We start from the raw sequence: 21,363 nt of genomic DNA on the forward strand, positions 1-21,363 counted from the left end.
AGTGGATGAAAGACTTCTCTTTGTCTGTCTCTGTCTCTGTCTGGCTCTATCTCTCTCACTATGCCTTCCATATAAAATGAAGATAAACAAAAATTTTTAAATAAATAAAGGATAAGAGAATCTATGAACAGCACTCTAAAAAAAACAACAACAGGGGCCTGCACTGTGGCACAGCAGGTCAAAGCTCCAGCCTGCAGCACTGACATCCCATGTAGGCGCTGATTCAAGTCTCAGCTGCTTCACTTATGATTCAGCTCCCTGCTAATGCTCCTGGGAAAGCAGTGGAGGATGGCCCAAGTGCTTAGGCCCCTGCACTTATGTGGGAGACCCGGAAGAAGCTCCTGGTGTGGCCTGGTTCAGCCCCAGTCACTGTGGCCATTTGGGGAGTGAATCAGCAGATGAAAGATACTCTCTGTCTCTATCTCTCTCTGAAATTCTGCCTTTCAAATAAAAATAAATCTTTAAAAAAACAACTACAGGGAACAGCATTGTGGCACAGCAGGTTAAGCTGACATCTGTGTCGCTGGCATCCCATATGAGCACTGGTTCGTGTCCCAATTGCTCCACTTCCAATCCAGTTCCCAGCAGTGGTGTGGGCTCCATGCCCACATGGAGACTGGGAAGAGCTCCTGGCTTCTGCCTGGCCCAGCCCTGGCTGTTGTGGTCATCTGGGGAGTAAACAAACAGATAGAGGATCTCTCTTTCCTCTCTCCTCTCTCTCTCTTTCTCTCTCTAACTCTTTCAAATAAATAAACCTTTAAAAATAAACACCAACCTACAGCCAACATCATATTTAATGGTGAACAAGGCAAGGAAAGTCAGTTCCAACATGATCAACACTGTCCTCTAAGTCCTAATCCGTGTAAAGAGGCAAGAAAAAGAAACAAAAAGGAATGCAAGTTGGGAAGGAAAAGGTAAAACTTTATCATTTGCAGACAACTTAATCATCTTTATACATGTATAAAATCCTAAAGTATCTAAAGAAACAAGAATTAACATGTAAGTTTAGTAAGACTGCGGGATACAAGGTCTCTACGTCAATAAACAAAAGTCAGAAAAATCAGTTATACTTTCTATCTACTCAACAAACTGGACATCAAAATTCTTTAGAAACTGACATGTTTTTATAGTCACATCAAAACTTTAAAATGCCAAAGGATGAATTTAACTAAAACGGGGTCAGATTGGTATAGGCAAAACTACAAAACACTGCTGAGGGAAATTATTTAATGGAGAGACACTGGTCCACCTCACTAACGTATCCAAAGATTCAGGACTGTTAAGATGTCAAATCTCCACAACATGATATATAAATCTAATGCAATCCCAACTAAATTGTAGCTGATTTATTGTAAAAATTGACAAGCCGACTCTAACATTTACATGGAAAAGCAAGAAACCTAGAATAGCCAAAACATGAAGACAGTTTCTTATGATGTTAAACACACAGTTACCATGACTCAGCAATTGCTCTCCTAGGTTTTTGTTTTATTTTCCTTAAAGATTTATTTTTATTTATTTGAAAACATTAGAGAGAGAGGTAGAGACAGAGAGAGGTCTTCCAGCCATTGGTTAACTCCCCAAATGGCCACAACAGCCAGAGCTGAGCCAATCCAAAGTCAAGAACCAGAAGCTTCTTCCAGGTCTCCCACATGGGTGCAGGGGCCTAAGCACTTGGGCCATTTTCCACTGCTTTCCCAGGCCATAGCAGAGAGCTGGATCAGAAGTGGAGCAGCCGGGACTAGAACCCGCACCCTTACGGGATGCAGGTGCTTCAGGCAGGGTCTTTAACCTGCTGCACCACAGCGCTGGCTCCATCCTAGGTATTGCTTAAGAGAAATGTACGCATCCACAGTAAGAGTTCAATGTGAATATTCATATCACTTCTATTTATAACAGCCCCAAACTGTAAAGTACCCAAATGTTCATCAAGTGGGCAAGTGGATAAACAAACTGTATCATGTTCAAACAATGGAATTCAACACAGCAATAAAGTGAAATGAACTGCCAAGAGGCTGGCAACAGCATGGATGAATCTTAAAAGCAATATGCTAAGTGAAAGAAGCCAGACACAGGTGACTGCACCCTATATGACTTCATTTATGTAGAATTCTTTTAAAAAGGTGAAATTATGGTGCTAGAAAGCAGACCGATGGTTGTCAGGATTAGGGCAAGGGGGCCAATGTCACAGGGACATGGGGTTAGAACAAGGGGACCAATGGCTGTCAGGGTACAGGGGTTAGAACAAGGGGACCAATGGCTGTCAGGGACAGGGGTTAGAACAAGGGGACCAATGGCTGTCAGGGACAGGGGTTAGAACAAGGGGACCAATGGCTGTCAGGGACAGGGGTTAGAACAAGGGGACCAATGGCTGTCAGGGACAGGGGTTAGAACAAGGGGACCAATGGCTGTCAGGGACAGGGGTTAGAACAAGGGGACCAATGGCTGTCAGGGACAGGGGTTAGAACAAGGGGACCAATGGCTGTCAGGGACAGGGGTTAGAACAAGGGGACCAATGGCTGTCAGGGACAGGGATTAGAACAAGGGGACCAATGGCTGTCAGGGACAGGGGTTAGAACAAGGGGACCAATGGCTCTCAGGGACAGGGGTTAGAACAAGGGGACCAATGGCTGTCAGGGACAGGGGTTAGAACAAGGGGACCAATGGCTGTCAGGGACAGGGGTTAGAACAAGGGGACCAATGGCTGTCAGGGTACAGGGGTTAGAACAAGGGGACCAATGGCTGTCAGGGACAGGGGTTAGAACAAGGGGACCAATGGCTGTCAGGGACAGGGGTTAGAACAAGGGGACCAATGGCTGTCAGGGTACAGGGGTTAGAACAAGGGGACCAATGGCTGTCAGGGTACAGGGGTTAGAACAAGGGAACCAATGGCTGTCAGGGTACAGGGGTTAGAACAAGGGGACCAATGGCTGTCAGGGACAGGGGTTAGAACAAGGGGACCAATGGCTGTCAGGGACAGGGGTTAGAACAAGGGGACCAATGGCTGTCAGGGACAGGGGTTAGAACAAGGGGACCAATGGCTGTCAGGGTACAGGGGTTAGAACAAGGGGACCAATGGCTGTCAGGGTACAGGGGTTAGAACAAGGGAACCAATGGCTGTCAGGGTACAGGGGTTAGAACAAGGGGACCAATGGCTGTCAGGGACAGGGGTTAGAACAAGGGGACCAATGGCTGTCAGGGACAGGGGTTAGAACAAGGGAACCAATGGCTGTCAGGGTACAGGGGTTAGAACAAGGGAACCAATGGCTGTCAGGGTACAGGGGTTAGAACAAGGGGACCAATGGCTGTCAGGGACAGGGGTTAGAACAAGGGGACCAATGGCTGTCAGGGACAGGGGTTAGAACAAGGGAACCAACGGCTGTCAGGGTACAGGGGTTAGAACAAGGGGACCAATGGCTGTCAGGGACAGGGGTTAGAACAAGGGGACCAATGGCTGTCAGGGACAGGGGTTAGAACAAGGGAACCAACGGCTGTCAGGGTACAGGGGTTAGAACAAGGGGACCAACGGCTGTCAGGGTACAGGGGTTAGAACAAGGGGACCAATGGCTGTCAGGGTACAGGGGTTAGAACAAGGGAACCAACGGCTGTCAGGGTACAGGGGTTAGAACAAGGGGACCAATGGCACAGGAACATGCAGAAACTTTTAGAAATTAACAGAAAAAGTCTAAATCTTAATTGTGGGGCTCCCCAGCCTCTTTCTAAAGAACTGTTTATTTATTTATTTGAAAGGTAGAGCAAGAATGAGAAAGAAATCTTCTATCTACTGGTTCACTCCCCCATTGCTCACAAGAGTTAGGGTGAAGCCAACCAACGAGGAGCCCAGAACTCCACCGGGGACTCCTGCATGGTGGGGAGGGATCTAAGCACTTCAGCCTTCATTCCTGCCTCCCAGGAAGCATTAGCAGGAAGCTGGACTGGAAGCAGAGCAGGGGACCCAACCAGCACTTTGACATGCATGGCAGCATTCCTGGCAGCGGCTAACCTACCCTGCAACACCTACCCCGGTGGCCAGGCTCTGGCTTTGTGCTAGCTAACACCCAGCTGCTGCGGGCATTTGGGAAGTGAACCAGAGGATGGGCGCTCTTTCCTTGTCATTCTGACGCCCAAAGGAAAAAAAAATAGGTTGATTATGTAAATTATACAATAAAGCTGACAAAAAGTATACTGTACTAAAATAATAAAATACTATACAATCACTGAAAGTGTTATTTAATGATCTGGAAAATGCTTCTCATATGCTGATCAGTAAAAATACTGAAGTAGCACCTTGACAGTAGGGAGTCAATTTTAGAGCATCCATGACTCCATCTTGAGAAAGAAGCCCCTCCCCCGCCCCGCACTGTGAAATTCTGGTCTGAAACTACGATCTAAACATTAGACAACAGCAGTCCCCTACATCACACTTGGCAAAGCACAGAAACCCCTAGCATGATCGCTCAAGCTTAAAAACAGATAGGCTGCACCTGGGTTAATGATATGGTTGTAATTTGTCTATATCCTACAAATAATTTAGGCCAACACCTGGATTAATGTCAAGATCATAACTGAAACTGTTAAGAGTGTAACTGGTATTGTTAAGATGATAATTGATATTAGTTTCACTAATTGATATTAGTTTAGGTTAGGGTGACCCCAGTAACCATGTATCCCCTCTCCCGTCCTTGTCGTTTTGGCCTTTATAAACCCTGTTGGTTGAAGCATCAGGGTCAAGAGTTCACCACCAGCAATAAAGGACTATCAAATTTATCAATGTTTGGTGCTTCTCTGTTTACACTCACTCAGGTACAACAATACATAGATCACACAAGTGAGAACAAGAAAGACAGCTGTGGGGCCAGCATTGTGTCACAGCAGGTAAAGCCACACCAGCAATGCCAACATCCGACATGGGTGCCACTGATTCACATCCCAGCTGCTCCACTTCCAATCCTGCTCCTTGCTGATGTCTTGGGAAAAGCAACAGAAGGTGGCCCAAGTGCTTGGGCCCCACTCACTTAAGTGCAAGACCCGGATGAAGCTCTTGGCTCCTGGCTTCAGACTGGTTCAGCCCTGGCTGTTGCAGCCACTTGGGGAGTGAACCAGCAGACAGAAAATCTCTTTCTCTCTCTTTCTTTCTCTCCGCCACCCCCTCTCTGTAACTCTGACTTTCAAATAAATAAATCTTAAAAAAAAAGATGGCTTTAATTTTCTATGTCCCACAAAAGTGGTACTTTTTAAAATGTTTTTAATTTAAAAAAATATGTAAATTGTTACCTGTCGCTCCCCCTCTTCGTGGAGGAGCAACACAGGACCCTGCGCTGTTCTTTCGTCTGCTCGGCCCTCCCCGGGTTTGCTGCTGGTTCTTCCCGGGTTGGCTACTATCCCTTCCACCTCCGTGGAAGGGCAGTTCCCCCTGGCCACATTCCCCACTTCCGCAGGGGAGCGGCACACCGCCGGCCGGCTTTCTCGGGGGCTGCACGGGTTCCCTTAGATGTTCCCCATAGATGTTCCTGGTGCATGCCGTCTCTCTCCTCCTTTATAGTCCTCCTCCGCCAATCCCAACTCGGCTGCCCACACGCCGAGTACGCTGCTCTCCAATCAGGAGCAAGTCCTACAGTTAATTGGTTGAACTGGAGGCAGCTGTGCGGAAGCTGTTTACTTCTCTCCCAGTGCCATATTGTGGGAGAGCAGATGCATAGAATAAGTCTTAATTCCAGTAACAGTCTAGTCCGGTTTGCTCCCCACAGATCCCCCTTTCTTTTTATTTTTTTTGGCGTTGATACGCGCCTGTCTTCGGTGTCCCGCAGCACACACTCTGCTCTACTTGCTAGAGTTGCCACAGGCTCTTACAAGTCCTATCAATCAGGAAAACCGAATCCGGGTCCTCTCTTCGCCATGTTGTGAGGAGGTTTTTAGGCGCTGATGCGTGCCTGTGTTCGGTGCCCTGCAGCGCATGCTCTGCTCTGCCTGCAGGGGACTTACAAGACCTATCAGGCAAACCGAATCCAAGCCTTCTCATTGCCTTATTGTGGGGGAGACTTATTAGTGTTGGTTCGTGCCTATCTTCGGTGACCTGCGGCGCATAAGCTGCTAGCTGCCCGCAGGTGCTCATCGCCTCACTTGATTAGGCAGACCGAATCCAAGCTCTCACATTGCAGTGTTGTAGGGAGGCCTTTTTATTTCTCTATTTCTCTATCTCCGGGCATTCCTATTTCTCCCATTTTACTTCTATCTTCCAGCATTCCTATTTTTCTTTTACTTCACTTCCAAACTTCTGTTTCTCTTATCCCCGCAGCTTCCCGGCACCTCGCCCCGCCGGCGGGTTCCCGGCTCTGCGCCGCTTCAGCCCGCGCGCCTCTCTCATCTGCGCAGCTTCCCGGCTTTGCGCGGCTTGGCTTCGCGCGCTCCGCGGTCTCCACGCTTAACCCTTTCGCGTCTGAACCACGGCCTACGCCAGCGTTCCCTATCTATTCACGCCCCGTGCTCTCTCTGCACGCGGCGGCTTCCGCGAGTAACACAGCGTAGCTTGCGTCTCCACCACTAGCATTCAATCCAAGTTCCCTGGACTAACCTGGCGAATTTCAACCTGGCGGCCCACGTCTCTGCCTCTGGTTCCAGATCTTCGCCTCTTGCTCCCCGGGGTGACTTGAAGAATTCCAAGGTGGCTTATATCTCTGCCTCGGCCTGCACTCGCGGCTTCATCCTCCCTAACATTTTTCTCTACCCGGTATGTTTCCCCAAGCTTTCCTCCAACAATACTCCTCCCTCATTTCTCCTGGCCTCTCCCCACAGTCCGCATCCGAGTCTGTTTGTTCTAGCTTTCACTTTCGCTTTCAACCTTAGAGATTTCTCCCAGCTTCCCCCTGTAGTCCGTATCTGAGTCTATGCCTAGGCTTTCAATAGCTTCTTCCGGCACCCTTTTCGTCCGGCTTTTCCCTAGGCTGTTTGCTAATCTCTCTCTCCGGTATTTTCCCAGTTCTTCCCGTTTCTTCCCTCCTAAGTTTCATATCCGTCCTAAGTTTCCTATCCGAGCTAGGTTTCCTATCCGAGTCAGGTTTCCTATCCGAGTCACGGCACCATTATGTCGCTCCCCCTCTTCGTGGAGGAGCAACACAGGACCCTGCGCTGTTCTTTCGTCTGCTCGGCCCTCCCCGGGTTTGCTGCTGGTTCTTCCCGGGTTGGCTACTATCCCTTCCACCTCCGTGGAAGGGCAGTTCCCCCTGGCCACATTCCCCACTTCCGCAGGGGAGCGGCACACCGCCGGCCGGCTTTCTCGGGGGCTGCACGGGTTCCCTTAGATGTTCCCCATAGATGTTCCTGGTGCATGCCGTCTCTCTCCTCCTTTATAGTCCTCCTCCGCCAATCCCAACTCGGCTGCCCACACGCCGAGTACGCTGCTCTCCAATCAGGAGCAAGTCCTACAGTTAATTGGTTGAACTGGAGGCAGCTGTGCGGAAGCTGTTTACTTCTCTCCCAGTGCCATATTGTGGGAGAGCAGATGCATAGAATAAGTCTTAATTCCAGTAACAGTCTAGTCCGGTTTGCTCCCCACAGTTACCACTTTCAAAAAAGAGAAAAATCTAAGTTTATAATATAAACAGCTTTTGCAGAGACAGAAAGAGCACCCAACTTCTGGTCCCCTGCCCAAAGTGCCCACAACGGCCCAGGGCCAAGTCTCCTACACAGATGGCAGGAACCCAATTACTTTAACCATCACTGCTGCCTCCCAGGGTCTGCATTAGCAGGAAGCTTAAATTTGGGGCAAAGCCAACCTTCAAACCCAGAAACTCAATATGGTAGGCTAAATGTCTGCCCTGAAGTATATATTAGAGTTATAAATTAGTTCATATTCACTGTAAAAAATTTACAAGACAAAGACAAACAAATAGGGAAAACTGAAACCACCCATATTCTCACCTCCAAAGCCAAACGCTGTGTGAGTTTAGTACAAAGTATGAACTCTGGTGCCGAACTACCCTGATGAAGTTGTTAGGGTCACTGTTTTCTCAAACTGAAAATAACAGGGGCTGGCACTGTGGCATGGCAGGTCCTGGCTGCTCCTCTTCCACTCCAGCTCTCTGCTACAGCCTGGGAAAGCACCCACATAGGAGACCCAGAAGCCACCTGCACCCACATAGGAGACCCAGAAGAAGCTCCTGGCTCCTTGGCTTTGGCCTGGCCCAACTCCGGCCATTTTGGCCATTTAGGGAATGAACCAGTAGATGGAAGACCTTTCTCTCTGGCTCTCCCTCTCTCTATCTGTAACTCTACCTCTCAAATAAATTTTAAAAATTATAAAAAAAACTCAACTTCAAAGAAATGAGATGGCACACCTGAAACACGCAGAAGTGAAAATCTAACAGCCATCGTTACCATATCAACACCATATCCTTCCCATCTTTGTTTGTTTGGAAGGCATCTGCTGGTTCACTCCCCAAATGCTCACAAGGCAGGGCCGACCAGACTGAAGCTAGGAATCCACAACTCTGTTTGATGACTCCCACACCGGTGGCAGGGACCCAAATACTTAAGCGATCACCTGCTTCTTCCCAGGGTGTACACCGGCAGGAAGCTGGAAACAGCAGAGGTAGGACTCGAAACTAGGCACTCTGATACAGGATGCAGGTGTCTCTCAAGAGGGAGCCTGACCACCGTGCCAAATGCCTGCCCCTCCATCTTTTTTTCTATACACACAATAACTTTTTAAATTTCAATATATTAATTTACAGATTCCAAAACAATGAACTGTTATAGGCACATTGAATAGCTCTTAACTTTTCAAAGAAAGGGTTTTTTTTTTTTTTAAAGATTTATTTATTTTATTTGAAAGAGTTACAGAGAGAGAGAGAGAGAGAGAGAAAGAGAGGACTTCCATCCCATGGTTCACTCCCCAATTGGCCACCAAGGCCAGAGCTGCGCCAATCCGAAACCAGGAACCAGTAGCTTCTTCCAGTTCTCCCATGCGGGTGCAGGGGCCCAAGGCCTTGGGCCATCTTGTACTGCTTTCCCAGGCCATAGCAGAGAGCTGCATCAGAAGTGAAGAAGCTGGGTCTCAAACCGGTGCCCATACGGGATGCCGGCGTTTCAGGCCAAGGCATTGCGCCGGCCCAGAAAGAAAAATTTTTTGAGAGACACAGAAAGAGCTCCCATCTGCTGGTTCACGCTCCCAAAGGCCCACGATGGCCAAGGCTAGACTGCGATGAACTAAATCCTGGCTCCCACATGGATGGCAGAAACCCAATTACTTGAGACGTCATTGTTGCCCTCAAGGTCTGCATTGGCAGAAGCTGTGTACGGAACCAGGGCTGGTTACTGAACCAGGCTGACCCACGGGGGACACAGGCATCTTGGCTACTAGGCTAAATGGCCAGCCCACCTCTTTTCTGCTTAACCCGCCTTTGTAATTGTATGTTCATAGGAAATACTCTGAAGCATGAATTAGACAACCAAAATTAAGAATTACAATGTTTACACACCTGTAAAATGGCAATAATACACCTGCCCACTAATACCTCATCAGGAGCATCATAATCAATTGGTTTTTTTGTTTATATTTTCCCACTAAAATATAAACTCCAGAGGGGCAACAACCTTGTCTTTCTTATTCTGCACTTTGTTCCTAATATCGCCAGATTGTATGACATGTCATTTCTAAATAATAGAGGAAGTGAACAAACTCACTTCTTGTAATGTTCAAATGAGATAATCTATGTGAAGGCACTAGGTAAACTCCAAAGCACCACCCATGCAAATAATCCTGAGGAAACATACAGCACACTGCTGCTTGCTCTCTGTGTATTTCTCCTAAAACTGAGCACACAGAAAATGTAGGAAAAATACAGTGGCAAAACCAGACAGCAGACTTTCTTCCCAAGATTTCCAAATTGCAGTATCACTTCTTAGCTCCATCAAAAATCTACACTCCTTGTTACATAGTGGTTGAAGAAGTTTAGCAAATATAAGAGACTACAGGCAAAGTAGAAAACATCATTCTTCTGGGGAAAAATATAATAGAAATAATTTATATTTAACCAAATACATTCCATTACAATTGATATTCCATTACAATTGATATTCTTAAAAATTCAAACATCGGGAGCCCGCGCCGCGGCTCACTAGGCTAATCCTGGGCACACTGGGTTCTAGTCCCGGTCGGGGCGCCGGATTCTGTCCCGGTTGCCCCGCTTCCAGGCCAGCTCTCTGCTGTGGCCAGGGAGTGCAGTGGAGGATGGCCCAAGTGCAGTGCTTGGGCCCTGCACCCCATGGGAGACCAGGAAAAGCACCTGGCTCCTGCCATCGGATCAGCGCGGTGCGCCGGCTGCAGCAGCCATTGGAGGGTGAACCAACGGCAAAAGGAAGACCTTTCTCTCTGTCTCTCTCTCTCACTATCCACTCTGCCTGTCAAAAAAAAAAAAAAAAATTTTTTCAAACATCGGGCCGGCACTGTGGTACAGTGGGTTAACACCCTGGCCTGAAGCAAGAGCATCCCATATGGGCGCCAATTCAAGACCTGGCTGCTCCACTTCCTATCCAGCTCTCTGCTATGGCCTAGGAAAGCAGTAGAAGACGCCTAAGTCCTTGGGCCCCTGCACCTGCATGGGAGACCCAGAAGAAGTTCCAGGCTCCTGGCTCCCGATTGGCGCAGCTCCAGCCACTACGGTCAACTGGGGAGTGAACCAGTGGATGGAAGACCTCTCTCTTCCTCTCCTTTCTCTATGTAATTCTGACTTTCAAATAAATAAATAAATATTTTTTAAAAAATCAAACATCAAGTTCAAAAATAAATTTAAAGTCCCTTTGGATCATTATTTACAAACGTCAGAAAACGTAGGAATAAAAATTAAGCCCTGGGGCCCGATGTTGTGGCGCACCAAGTGCAGCCTCCACTTGTGACACTGTTTCCCGTATCAGAGTGCTGATTGCTATCCTGGCTGCTCCGTTTCAGATTCAGTTCCCTGCTAATGTGCCTGGGAAAGAAGAGGAAAGTGGCCCGTGTTTTTGCAGGCCCTGCCACCACTTGAGAGACACCGGGCTCCTGGCTTTGGTCTGCCCCAGGCCCAGACATGGCAGCCATTTGAGGAGTGAACCAGCAGATGGAAGATCTCTCTCTCCCTTACTCACTGTGACCTTTAAACAAATTAATCTAAAAAAAAAACAATAATAATTAATGGGCCGGCACTGTGGCATAGCAGGTAAAGCCACCACCTGCAGTGCTGGCATCCCATATGGGCGCCAGTTCGAGACCCGGCTACTCCACTTCCGATCCAGCTCTCTGCTATGGCCTGGGAAAGCAGTAGAAGATGGCCCAAGGCCTTGGGCCCCTGCACCCGCATGGGAGACCCAGAAGAAGCTCCTGGCTCCTGGCTTCAGATCGGCACAGCTCCAGCCATTGAGACCAATTGGGGAGTGAAGCAGCAGATGGAAGACCTCCCTCTCCCTCCCTCCCTCCCTCCCTTTCTCCCTCTCTTTCTCTCTCTCTCTGCCTCTCCTCTCTGTGTGTAACTGTGACTTTCAAGCAAAATAAATAAATCTTTAAAAAAAATTAAGCTAAAAGGAGCAAGCAGGCATTGTAACTATAGCACCCCATATAATGCCATCATTGCAATGCCTGCACATATCAAGTGCCTGTTCAAGTTCTTACTACACCAAACAGGTGCAGGTTTGAGTCCCAGCTGCTCCACTTCTGATCCGGCTCTCTGTTTATGGCCTGGGAAAGCAGCGGAAGATGGCCCAAATCTTTGGGCCCCTGCACCCACGTGGGAGACCCAGAAGACACTCCTGGCTCCTGGCCTCAAATGGATCCAGCTCCAACAATTTTGGCCATCTGGGGAATGATGAACCAGCAGATGGAGGACCTCTCTTTCTCTCTGCCTCTCTGTAACTCTATCTTTCAAATAAATAATCATTTTTAAAAATTTTAAAATAAAAAAAAAAAGATAAGTTTCCTTGATGCATAAAAGTTTGGAAATCCATGTATCTTTTTTTTCATAATCTGCATTTCCCATGAACTTTTTTTTTTTAAGATTTACTTACTTTATGTGAAAGGCAGAGCTACAGAGAGAGAGAGGGAAAGACAAAGAGAGAGCGATCTTCCATCCGCTGGTTCACCCCCCAACGTATAATCCAGTCAAAAACTGTAATCAATCACAAACATAAATGTCTGAAAAGTTGGCACAATAAAGACAGTACAAATTTTTTAAATTACAGTCTTCTACCTAATAAGGATTTTTTAACAAAGGAAAACAAATTTTTACAAATAACTACACTGCAGTTGTTTTCCAGGCTCCCAGAGGCTGCACGCTGCATTCCGGGCTGCTGCTAGGACATTTCATATTTTTGAGGGAAACACACATCTGCCCAACACCACACCAAAGATTAATTCACATTTGGTGTTGGCTCGCACCACGTGCCTCTCAATGAGTGCATCTTTGCAATGCTGGCTCCACAGCTGCTGTGACAAAAAGCGAGTACCAAGAGAAAATCAACGTGGAGCAAGAGAGTAAGCATGGTGCCCAACCCAGCTCCAACTATGAGGAGCCAGACAGTAGTAAGTAACTGCAGTTATGTAAGAATGAAATAAAAATACTATTCTTTCAAATTCATGTGTTGTTTTTTTTTCAAATCACTTCTAACTTGTTGGGACGTATGTACTTTAGTAAGTTGTTCAGACCTAATTACTTTGGATTTGAGACACTATTCAGTGTGTCCTTTGGCCTAGGATGTGCTGTGAAAAAACTACCAATACATTTAGGGTGCCGTGAACTGAAAAGTTTAGGAACTTCTAATCTATTGTGAAAAAACCCTACCACTTTCCAAGAGAAGCATCTCCACTGGAGTCCTAAAAAGGACCAGAAGTGCTGCAAATTTCCTTATCTTTTTTTACAGAGTGTGATAGAGTAAATAAAGAATAAGGCTCTCCAGTCACAGTCAGATTCCTGTGGGAAACCTGCCATATGGAGGACATATCAGGAAACACCTTCACCTCCTTGCAATGAGATTTTCCATACTTATTTCTGGAGGTCAGAAGCTCTATGGATCAACCAGAAAAAGCAACTTGGAGAAACGAGACAACCTACCGTCTGCCCCTCCACAGCAGCTCGCTGGCGCCCCAAGACGTCCTGCAGCTGAGTGAAATGCTGGACGAAGGCCACCACCTCGGCCTGAAAGCGCTGGGTGTGCACATACTGCACCGAAGCCATCCGCAGGCTCACTCGGACATCATGTTCTCTCCGGAGCAGAGGGTCAGGCCGGCCATACCTAGGAGTGAGGACAAAACTGATTCAGACACAGCAGCAAAATAATATTCAGTATTTGAAACAAGCCTGGCTGGACTTAGGGCCTTCCCCAGACAACAGTTATAACTATTAGAGCAAGCTCTAATAATTTCTCCCCCCCCCCTTTTTTTTTTTTGACAGGCAGAGTGGACAGTGAGAGAAACAGAGAGAAAGGTCATCCTTTGCCGTTGGTTCACCCCCCAATGGCCGCCGCGGCCAGTGCACTGCGGCCGGCACACCGCGCTGATCCGATAGCAGGAGCCAGGTACTTCTCCTGGTCTCCCATGGGGTGCAGGGCCCAAGCACTTGGGCCATCCTCCACTGCACTCCCTGGCCACAGCAGAGAGCTGGCCTGGAAGAGGGGCAACCGGGACAGAATCCGGCACCCCAACCGGGACTAGAACCCGGTGTGCCAGCGCCACTAGGCGGAGGATTAGCCTAGTGAGCCGCGGCGCCGGCGCAATTTCTCCCTTTCTAACTTTCTGCAACGTGTTGAAGACATTAAGTAACAGGGGCCGGCACTGTGCCATAGTGGGTAAAGTGGGTAAAGCCACCGCCTGCAGTGCCGGCATCCCATATGGGCACCAGTTCGAGACCCAGCTGCTCCACTTCTCTGCTCCAGCTCTCTGCTATGTCCTGAGAAAGCAGTAGAAGATGGCCAAGTCCTTGGGCCCCTGAACCCACGTGGGAGACCTGGAAGAAGCTCCTGGCTTCAGATCGGCGCAGCTCCGGCCACTGCGGCCATCTGGGGAGTGAACCAGCAGATGGAAGACCTCTCTCTCTGTCTCTGCCTCTCCTCTCTGTGTGTAACTGTGACTTTCAAGTAAAATCAATAAATCTTAAAAAAAGCAAATAAATAAATAACAGCCTGGCTTGATAACCAGGGCCATAACAGATGGGCAGCTCCAGGTGTTGAACTTACCCCTGATTCCAGAACTCATTCAGAGGTCACCTGGGGCTCTGACCTTTCACCTGTGCCTCCCTGCCTTGCCTTTAAAGGAAAGTGACTATTCCTGCTCACTCTGTTCCTGGCAGAGACTGTGACACTATGAGCTTGAAATGTAATAAAGAGAAGGTCATGAAATAATGGGTAAATTTGTAATGTAAACAAATTAAGCTAAACTCCAAAATCTAAAACTCTAAAATCTAAATTCTTATTGTGTTATACTCCTATGAATGATAACCCTGAAAATGAAGAAAAAGTCCTCAGACATCCTTCAGAACAGTTTGTCTCAACCCTGGTTAAATATCAGCACATTTAAAAAAATAAGAAAAGATCCGACCCTACCCTAGAACCACCAGTCAGAGCACTGAGCGGCAGATCTGAACACTGCTGCTTCCCCACATCTCTCACAAAAGCTGAAACCACCACCATAAACTCTGTCTTCAGAGAAAACCCCCTACAGGGGCTGGCACTGTGGCACAGCGGGCAAAGCCAGATAGGAAAGCGCCGCACGGGACCGAGTGCCCAGGTCACACAGCCAGCTAAGGCACAGCCCGCACGGCGATCTCAGCTACACCCTCTCTGCGTCTGAAGCCGGAGCAGCCCCTGCAGCGCACATCCATCTTAACGAAATGGAACAGAAATCAGGACCCCTCACAACCAGCCAGCCTTTCCGATTTTACTTAAGGCTAACACTTTTAAACCTTTTCTTTGTTGTTCAACCAACAAAAATTTGAAACAGCAGAGATCGTGACAAAACACTGAGTGAGAACAGACAGATATTTTTACTTGAAAGTCTGGAAGATGAGTGCCTCTTCCCCACTTGTGGTGAACCGCTCCCTGTAGAATTCTCCATGCGATGTAAGGTCGCTTAGAGACAGGCTCCCAAGGCTGCCCTGCAAGGCCAGGTCTCCCTCTAGGGATGTTAGAATTAGAAACATTATTAAGTATCTTTTTGTGTCAAACTCCTTAAACATATGTGAACATTTCTCCAAGTTGCATACACATGACTCAGACTTTTCAATCAAATTAAGTGTCAAAAACCAATTGTCACATTCCGATACACTCAGAAAAATATTTTATCCAACATTTCAAACCGTCTCAACATGGAAGTCTAAAAGGAATTGAAACAATACAGCAACATCACACATTAACATTTATAAGCAGAACTAAATGAAAATAATTATATATGCATTTTAAAGGGTAAATTCAGAGAGACACCTGGCCCTTTTTGAGATTAGACTAATTAGAACTAGTAAAACATCACAAGGTGTATTAATTGTGCTATGGATAAAGGCATAAAGGAGGGAGTGTCAGAAATACAACAGATATTCAAGCAACAGTAAGTGAGTCTTAGTGTGATTTAATAAAAGAACAAAATTAATGAAGTGTTAGACACTGAAGATCGAGATTTGAAGCTGCTGTTATCACAAGCAAAAGGCTGGGAGGAGAAACAAGGAGGACTGAATCGTGCACAGTGGGAATGTGTGCCTATAATGAATCATTCTTGGTATCTTCTAGAGCTGAAAAGCAAGACTCTAAACTGTTGCCTCCATAAAACAAAATATACCGCCCGATCACTACAAAACGATTACTAAAGTCAATGAACTTGGCAAGCTATTTTAGCTCCTGATCAGTCAATGATGCGTGCTTGTTTTTGATTCTTAATGTTTCCTAACAAAAACACCCAAGCTTCTTGCAATCTTGAAGACCAATCTCTTCTAGGAAGTTTTTCTGAAACGATTTATACCTACAGAAACCTCAGCTTCAGTTCACTCCTCCCCCAGACAGCATCCCTGTCGTTACCACGGCATCAAGAGTTGGGCTTTATAATCACCACTGTTTACTCGCATGGTGCTGAGGAGGGAACAGTGCTTTAATTAGCACTTTAGAAACTCCTGCTATTTAGAACTTGCTGTAATTCATCAATCGATGAATTACAATGAGAACTGTAATCTATAAAGGCCCCTTAGAAAGAATACCAGCTTTCTGCATACACCATGCCCTCTACTGGTAGCTCCCCCCACTCATGACAACAGAAAGGAAGAACCTATACCCTGGCTTCCAGAGACAGTCCTGATACATGCCTGTTTCCAGATGTAATTATTAATATTGCTCCCTTTCACTCTCAAATATAACCCAATTTGGACAAAAATACTATATGGTAATCCTAGGTAGAATCTGTTAAAACGCAGAGAGATGCCAGGGCCCAGCCCAACCTACTGACTCTGGGAGGCAGATGGGGACATGGAGAAGACAGAAGTCAGTGCCAGACAGCCACACTTTGTACCAGCTATCTGTCAGCCAGTCTTCGGGAACCATTACCACAAATCATGGCCAGATCAGTAACCACAATCAAGTCTAACTCACATCGCACCCAGCATGCGAGGACAATCAGATCAGTGATCTGGACGTTCAAATGCTTCCCAGGTTTTACAAGTCTGACTCTCCCCCCACTTACCGATCATTTCCAGGTGCGCTACTAACTTGGACACACTGGCTTTAGCCAGCTCGCTGGTGGTCTTATTCAGCACAAGAGAGAGCGAATGAACCTAGGGTGCAGATGAAGAAGGCAAACGTTACTGGGCAAAGCAGTCTCCTCCAGGAAACAGAACAAAACCAACAAGTGCACAAAGACGCAGGAGACTGGAAGGTGAGGCTTCTAACGGCACCAGCTTCACTTCTGCTTCTCCAGCCACACGATCATCGAGTGGAAGAGCTGGTTGGTCAGGATCAGCAAGGCAGTCAAGGCCACGTTCTGTGGTCTCTTCTCAGTGCCTGCCTTTTCCAGCCTCTGCCAGTGAGAAGTTTTACAAGATAAAACAATCCCGCTCATTTTGGTGTTCATCAGTAATACTGCACAATTCTGCAACAACTCGAACAGATTCATTAAGTAGTCTTAACCTATTAAGTCTCAGATTTTCATTTCTGTGCCTATTTCTATGACATAATATTTATTTCAAAGTTACCATAAGTGGTATGTTTACTGCTCCATTTAAGTCTTTATAGGTGTCCTATATAGAATAAAATAGGACATAATGGGTTAAGAAATTTGTCAAAGCAAAAGGATGAACAGGATTTAGAAGCCTCTTTAATGCCTTGGAACAAATATTTAGTACAAATCACTGCTGACCAACAATCAAAGATTTTTCTTCCCTAGAGCTAACCATAAATAAAAGAAAAACAAAATTGCCTATCTTAGAAATATCACTCACTGTAACAAATAAATCTGCAAAACAATATTGTAATTATAACTGCTCGAAGAACTTACATGTGTAGGGTTAGTTGGTCTCCATGACCTTTTTAGCTTTGAGCACCCTCAGGGAACAAAGGACTGAAGAGAACAAGAGAACGAAGAGAGAGAAGACTGAGCAGATCCGCTCCTGTCACACGCACTCGTTCTGATGGCAGAGCCTAGGCCTGACCACTCTATCTTCAGTGCCTACCACAAAGCAGGTGCTCAGTAAATGTTCGGTGAATGGCGCTGGCATTCAGAGCACCAGTTCAAGCCCTGGCTGCTCCATTTCTGATCCAGCTCCCGCTAATGCACCTGAGAAAACAGAAGGTAGCCCAAGTGCTACCCATGCGGGAGTCCAGGATGGAGTTCCTGGCTCCTGGCTTTCATTGTAGCCATTTGGGGAGTAAACCAGCAAATGGAAGATCATCTCTCTCTTACCTGTCCCTCTATCTCTGTCATTCTGCCTTTCAAATAAAAAAACAAAACAAAAGAAGTTTGGTGAATGAATGAGAAAATAAGATGGGAAAAGAATGAAAGGTCCAGAAAGAAAGGAGATTTTTCAGAGTTAGAACAGCGATTTTTTGAAGGACACTCTGGTCCCCCTGCAGAATTTTTTAATAGACAACAAAAGATCTTTAGGCAACAAGATCATCAGGAAGGGAGAAAATAATAAAACCTCTCGTCATTTAATCACTGAAAGATCATACAAATTGGGTCTAAAAACGCTTTGGAGGACTCCAGCCATCACCACCTGATCACATTCTGTGTGATCTGAGTGTCACTGAAAGTGGAACACCGAACATCACAGGCCTCCCGTCCTGACCAAGCGCTTTCACTGAGAAACTGGACTTGATCTGACCAATCTCTAGAGCTAGCTTCCACTCCTAAAAGTAGAAGTTCAAAGTAATTAAATGGCAAAACAAGAACACACACAGACACATCTACAATGGGGACACTCTAGAAGCCACCAGGCTAGTTCTCTGACAAGTCAATTACATGACTACGTATGTCATATGTGAACCTTATTTGGATCCTGATTCAAGAAATTCATACATCATTTTACCTTTATCATGTTGAAAATGAGGAAACTTTGGTTCAGAAAAACATGATTTTCCATTGAATTATCTAGACCAAAGGAAAGATATGCAGTCTCTTATACTATTCACTCCTCTTTAATCTACCAACAAAGGGCATTTCTGAGACAATCAGGAAAATCAGATTATGGACTGGTGGGTGTTACATAATACCAAAGAATTCTTGTAAATTTAGCTAGACATGACAATGCATGGCTATTATATTAGAAAATACCATTTTGTTGTTGTTCTTCTTCTTCTTTGTCTTCTTTGAGAAATGAATACTGAAGTATGTAGAGGCAAAATTATATGATGCCTGGAATTTGCTTTTAAAATACTTCGGCAAAACAAAAAAAGAAAGTATATGTGGTGAATTACAGGGTTGGGTGGATGGGGGGTTCACTGCACCATTCTGTTTATAGTATGTTTGAAATTTTTCACAATAAAAATCTTCCTCAAAAATTCTTTTTTTTTTTTTTTTTTTTTTTGACAGGCAGAGTGGGCAGTGAGAGAGAGAGACAGAGAGAAAGGTCTTCCTTTTGCCGTTGGTTCACTCTCCAATGGCCGCTGCGACCAGCGCACCGCGCTGATCCGATGGCAGGAGCCAAGTGTTTCCTCTTGGTCTCCCATGCAGGTGCAGGGCCCAGCGACCTGGGCCATCCTCCACTGCACTCCCGGGCCACAGCAGAGAGCTGGACAGAATCCGGCACCCCGATTCTTGTTTTAAAAAGTACATCGGGGCCGGAGTCATGGCTCACTAGGTTAATCCTCCGCCTGCGGCGCCAGCACACCAGGTTCTAGTCCCAGTTGGGGCTGGATCAGAAGCGCCGCAGCCAGGACTTGAAATCGCACCCATTTGGGATGCCGGCACTGCAGGCTGAAGCTTATCCTAATATGCCACAGCGCCACCCCCAACTCTACCTTTCAAATAAATAGATTTTTTTTAATTTATATAATTCAAAGGAAATATGTTACTTAAACCACTTATTTCCCCCATCCAGACAGGATTCAGACTAAAACCTTTTCTAAAATATTAACAGGTACCCTTCCAAACAGACACCCAAAAGATATATTATATAGGGCCGGCGCCGTGGCTCAATAGGCTAATCCTCCAACTTGCGGCGCCGGCACACCGGGTTCTAGTCCCGGTCGGGGCGCCGGATTCTGTCCCGGTTGCCCCTCTTCCAGGCCAGCTCTCTGCTATGGCCAGGGAGTGCAGTGGAGGATAGCCCAGGTGCTTGGGCCCTGCACCCCATGGGAGACCAGGAAAAGCACCTGGATCCTGGCTCCTGCCATCGGATCAGCGCGGTGCGCCGGCTGCAGCAGCGGCCATTGGAGGGTGATCCAACGGCAAAGGAAGACCTTTCTCTCTCTGTCTCTCTCTCTCACTGTCCACTCTGCCTGTCAAAAAAAAAAAAAAAAAAAAAAAAAAAAGATATATTATATAATCCCCAGCAAAAAGAGTTATTGTCCAGAATAAATGTCAAATGCTCACATTCAAATAAGCAAATCCAAATTCATTTTCAGAACTTAAAAGAGCCAAAGGTTGAAGTGCTACCTTGAGATCTAGTTTGGTGTTAACCGGATCCTGACGCTCCGACTCTACTGAAGCACTCGATTCTGACTTCACATTCTGCAGAAGGTCCTCAGGTGGCACTTTCATTGCATGGTTGTCTGCAGTGGAGCCAATTCCAAAAAAATCCAGGATCACGACCCATGTCTGCAGTGTGATCAGCACATCCAAGCAGTTAAAATCAACATCAATGCTCCGGTTAACTTGATTGTAACTGGAAGAGAATTCTGGATGTTTCTTATCTACCAAGAATATATTGATGTGGACCAAGGAATCATCAAATTTACTCTTTCCAGCAAATGTCCTGGGCTCATCCACCGTTGGAGAAGGAGGAGGGGTTAAGGGATATTCCTTGTCTTGGACTTCTTTTGGCTTTCTCCGGGAGGCAGAGGTGGGTCTTTGATAGAACTGAAAGACGTTAGGAGCTTCTTCCATGTGGGAAGGGAGAGACCGAGGCATGTCAGGGTACTCCACGTTGGACACCGAAGGGCAAGACTGAGACAGGTATTCTTTCTGGGCTAAACTGGACGGCTTAGGAGCTCCCCGAGACACCATCAGGTTCTTATATTTGGAATCTGGATTCTTCTCCAGTAAGTCTTCCATGAGCAGGGAGCGCAGGGCAATCTGAATGGATAAAGTCTGAGGATGGTCTTTACTGAATTCCACTTCAAAATCCTGAAACTTTAAGCTCACAAGACCCTGGGCCCCTAAAGTCAGATCTCCACTTAGCTGAACCTGAAGCTCCGATATACAAAAGGTGGCTTGAATCTGAGTGAAGGATCTGACTTCCTTCACAGAGGAAGGTCTCTGAGACGCGCTGGAAAGGCCGGAGTGGCCGAACAATCCGTTCTCCTTCCGCTCCGCAGGCTCTCCACAGGCGCCGAGTGCAGGCAGCGGAGAATCAGGGCAAGGGGAGGAGGTGGCACTAGCGGGAAATTTATTCAGATCTTCACTGCACACAAGGTTGTCCAGTGTCTGTAAAACCTGCTCATACACGTGCTTGGCTAGCACCACCTGTGTTCAAAGAGAAACACTCAGTTACTCCACTGCTGTCACTAACTGCACTCCGATTACTGCCCACAACGCCCACAGCCGCTGTTCACGGGTCCCCACCAGGTTTGAAGTTAGCTGATACAAGGAGCGTTTCTTCCATTCTTTTCAGTCTTGAACTTTTTCTGCTCCACTTCTACTCACAAGGCTCTCCCTCCCTCACAGATCTCACAGACCATATGTGTTCAATAAGTGCCTGAGTCAGCAGTTAC

General features: G+C 46.7%; 1 protein-coding gene across 6 annotated transcripts in view; it reads right to left on the reverse strand.

Moving 5' to 3' along the window:
• Positions 1-21,363, reverse strand: part of VPS13D (vacuolar protein sorting 13 homolog D) — a 276,465-nt gene that overhangs the window by 208,854 nt on the left and 46,248 nt on the right. For all 6 annotated transcript variants that reach the window (XR_016210247.1, XM_008275374.5, XM_008275375.5 and 3 more), the window contains 4 exons: positions 20,087-21,115; positions 16,679-16,769; positions 15,007-15,133; positions 13,077-13,257 (listed from right to left, as the gene is read on the reverse strand). Coding sequence is in view for 5 of the 6 variants with exons in the window: in XM_008275374.5 (XP_008273596.4) it covers positions 13,077-13,257; positions 15,007-15,133; positions 16,679-16,769; positions 20,087-21,115 (1,428 nt within the window). In the remaining variant the exon portion in view is untranslated. The remainder of the gene's footprint in view (positions 1-13,076; positions 13,258-15,006; positions 15,134-16,678; positions 16,770-20,086; positions 21,116-21,363) is intronic.

The sequence above is a fragment of the Oryctolagus cuniculus genome, chromosome 7, assembly GCF_051225735.1.
Source record: "Oryctolagus cuniculus isolate XC-2025 breed Fujian yellow rabbit chromosome 7, ASM5122573v1, whole genome shotgun sequence".
Lineage (NCBI taxonomy): Eukaryota > Metazoa > Chordata > Mammalia > Lagomorpha > Leporidae > Oryctolagus > Oryctolagus cuniculus.